This window comes from Musa acuminata, chromosome BXJ1-5 (genome assembly GCF_036884655.1).
Source record: "Musa acuminata AAA Group cultivar baxijiao chromosome BXJ1-5, Cavendish_Baxijiao_AAA, whole genome shotgun sequence".
NCBI classification, from domain to species: Eukaryota; Viridiplantae; Streptophyta; class Magnoliopsida; order Zingiberales; family Musaceae; genus Musa; species Musa acuminata.
Window position 1 is genome coordinate 17,234,649 of NC_088331.1, and position 3,351 is coordinate 17,237,999.

General features: G+C 38.6%; 1 protein-coding gene across 1 annotated transcript; it reads right to left on the reverse strand.

Moving 5' to 3' along the window:
- Window positions 1-1,874: 1,874 nt before the first annotated feature.
- LOC135673911 (uncharacterized) lies at window positions 1,875-2,363 on the reverse strand. Its single transcript, XM_065183310.1, has one exon. The coding sequence runs from the start codon at window positions 2,361-2,363 to the stop codon at window positions 1,875-1,877; it is 489 nt and encodes a 162-aa protein (XP_065039382.1).
- Between the last annotated feature and the right edge of the window lie 988 nt (window positions 2,364-3,351).

Genomic DNA, 3,351 nt, shown 5'->3' on the forward strand with positions numbered 1-3,351 from the left:
ATTGAACAATTCAGAGCATATCAATGGAAGATGAAATATTTCGGAGCATATCAATGGCGTATGAAATGTTTCGGAGCATATCAATAACGAGTGAAACATTTCGAAGCTTATCAATGGCGTATGAAATGTTTCAGAGTATATCAATGAAAAATAAAATATTTTGGAATATGTCAATGGTATATGAAATATTTCAAAGTGTGTCAATGGCGTATGAACATTTTAGAGGCATACAAAGCATTTCAAAACATATCAATAGCATATGAAATATTTCGGAGTATATCAACGATATACGAACCATTTCGGAGCATATCAAAGAACAAATATGAAACAAAAGCTCAAACATCATATTTGGATATCATATCAAATATACAGAAGGTGCAGTGGGATCAAAAACAGAATATGGTTCATCCATTTCTAGATGACCACCAGATAGAAGTCTCCCATGCTTGGGAGTTTCATCCATTCACATCTAGGTGAAGTTTTAGGGGACCGATAGAGCATCGCGGCCTCTATGCATAACTTCCTTTACCATTTCTGGCAAAGAATCATAATATCCTATAAACACCAGAGTACAAAAGGACAATGTGAACATTGAAATTAGCACATATCATAAGCACATGTGGAACAACAAAATGCATATATACCTTTATGAGTCAATATGATACAAACATAATATTTCAAATGTATTCAAATTTGAAAGAAAATAAAGGCAAGAGTACACATAGATTTTGGCACATATCGGAAGCACATGCGAAACAACGGAGTATACATGTGCCCATATGAAATAATACAATTCAACATAAACTTTACATAATAGGTTTCAAGAATATAAATAATTTAAGAACAAGAGTATATAAGAATTCAAAGCAGTAACATAAAGCTCAATTAAAGAAAGAATGTTAGATGAAATCAATTTCCAAACGGAATGAAACAAGAACAGGCGAAATCAACCAAAGCTCGATTTCTTGCAGAATTTGAGAGGTATATTGAACAAATAATTCAAACTATTAATTATACTCCAATTTACTCAAAAATATATCATTGGAAAGATACTTCAATCTACTTTCAGATAAAACAAGGTTCATGTGAATTAAACTTTCTAAGAGAGAGTTACAAATAATTTGGTAACTAAAGGTCAGAGTACAAAATTACTATTTTATAGAATTTATAAGGTCAGGTTCAATAGAGAATTGGGTAGGTGTTTGAATGCCAAATCTTTCGATCCATATATCAAAAGAAAGATCTATGAGTCTAGTTTATAATGAAATAAGTTTTAAATAAATTAGAGTTTCTAACAGGGAATTATAGGCAGTTTAGTATTAAAATGTCAGAAGTTACAATTCCTATTTTACAAAATCTATAGAGTTAAATGAAACAAAAAATTGGGTGAACAATTAGACTCCAAATTTATCAAACTTAGCATTAAAAGAAAGATCTATGAGTCTATTTTCAGATCAATTAAGTTTTATCTAAATTAGAAATCTATGCAGGGATTTATAGCTAAAACAAGGTGAAAGGGTCAGAATCTCGGAAGCTTTCCAGATTCAAATCGTTACGTCTAAATAAGAGATGTATCAAATGTATGGCTAGAACAATTCAAAGTTTCTCATATTCAAGAAAATATAGAGATAAAATTGTAATAAAGAAGGATCAGGACACTTGCATTAGGAAAGATCGAAACACTTGCCTTTCGAAGATTTTGATCCGAAGATCTGAATAAGGTGTAAGCCCGAATCTTTCTACTTTTCCTCTATTTCCTCTCCCTATTTCGTTTTCTGCACCTATCTTCTTTTTCTCAGTCGCAGCTGCCAATATCATAGTTGCAGTCGTAGCCGCAGCCACGGTCGCAACCGCAGCCACTACCGTAACCCCTTCTAATGCGCGACTTCCTTTCTCCCTTCTGACATTCCTTTTTTTTCTTTCCCAAATGCAGCTGCTGCAGCCACATTCCCCTCATCCTCTTCTTCCCTCTCTTCTCCCTCTTCTTCCTTTCTTCTCTTCTTTCCCTGCTGCAACTGCTGCCGCCGCAGCCACGGCCGCAGTCGCCTTCCCCTCTTCCTCTTCTTCCCTTTCTCCCTCTTCTTCTTCTTCCTTTCTTCTCTTCTTTCCCAGCAACAACTGCCGCCGCCACAGCTACAGCTACAGCCACGGTCGCAGCCACCTTCTTTCCCCTTCTCTTCTTCCTCTCCTTCCCTTCTTCCTTCCCCGCCACAGCCGCAACCACAGCTCCCCTTCCTCTCTTCTTCCTCACCTTCTTCTCTTCCTCTCCTTCTCTTCGAGCTGCAACTGCCACCGCTGCAGTTGCAGCCCCTTCTTCTTTCCCTTCTCCTCTTCTTCCCTTCTTCTCTTCTTCTCCTCTTCATCCCTTCTCCTCCCTGTTAGGATCAAGAGCACTAAGAGGGGGGGGGGGGGGGGGGGGGTGAATTAGTGCAGCGGAATTTTTTCAGCGATTAAAACGAAAGCTGCGTTCGTTCGATAAAAACAATTTCGATGTGAAAGCCGATTCTAAGATTACTTTAACCTAAGATTAAGCGAGATGACGTTAAAGTAGATCTATGAAGGTAGTTTGCAGTTTATGATGGAAAGCACAATACAAGCGCAAACCGAAATGCGACGTTCGTATGATAAAAGCCGATTTACGTCTAAACGCAGATTTCGAAAGTTCTGAACTTAGAAACTTATTCGTAAGATCGCAGAAGGCAGTAAACAGTTATGATTGAAATCAAAACGTAAACGTAAACTGAAATATGATGATCGTACAAGAAAAATTGATTTACGTCTGAACGCAGATTCGGAAAGTTTTGAACTTAGAAACTCGTTCGTAAAATCGCAGAAGGCAGTAAGCTATTGAGAAGTTTGCAGTAAAGGTAAAATGCTCAAAGGAAATGCAAACCGAGATTTAGAGTGGTTCGGTCAATCTTGACCTACTCCACTTTTGGCTTCCTCCACCGACGTGGTCACCGACGTCAACTAGAGGCCTTCCTTCAATAGGCAAAGGCCAACCACCCTTTTACAGATTCACTCCTTTTGACGGGCTTAGGAGACAACCCTTACAGAAGTTTTCTCTCCTCTCTTTACAACTCAAACTTTGAAGAACAGAAGGAGGAGAACTTTTGGTCTTTACAAGGTTTTGAGCTCTAAGAATCACAGAAAGATATCAAGATTTCGGGTATATGGTTCTGCCTTTCAGTGCTGAATGGGTGGGGTATTTATAGGCCCCAACCCAGTTCAATTTTGGAGCTCAAAACTGTCAATTCCTGAAATTCCAGGATCAGGTGGTTGCACCGCCTGGCAAAGCTCGAAACTTGAGCTCAGGTGGTGCTACCTCTTGTCAGGAGAGGTTGCACCGCC

Bases quoted from the DNA above. Each gene is read 5' to 3' on its own strand.
- LOC135673911 (XM_065183310.1), bottom strand. From the start codon at position 2,363: ATGAAGAGGAGAAGAAGAGAAGAAGGGAAGAAGAGGAGAAGGGAAAGA.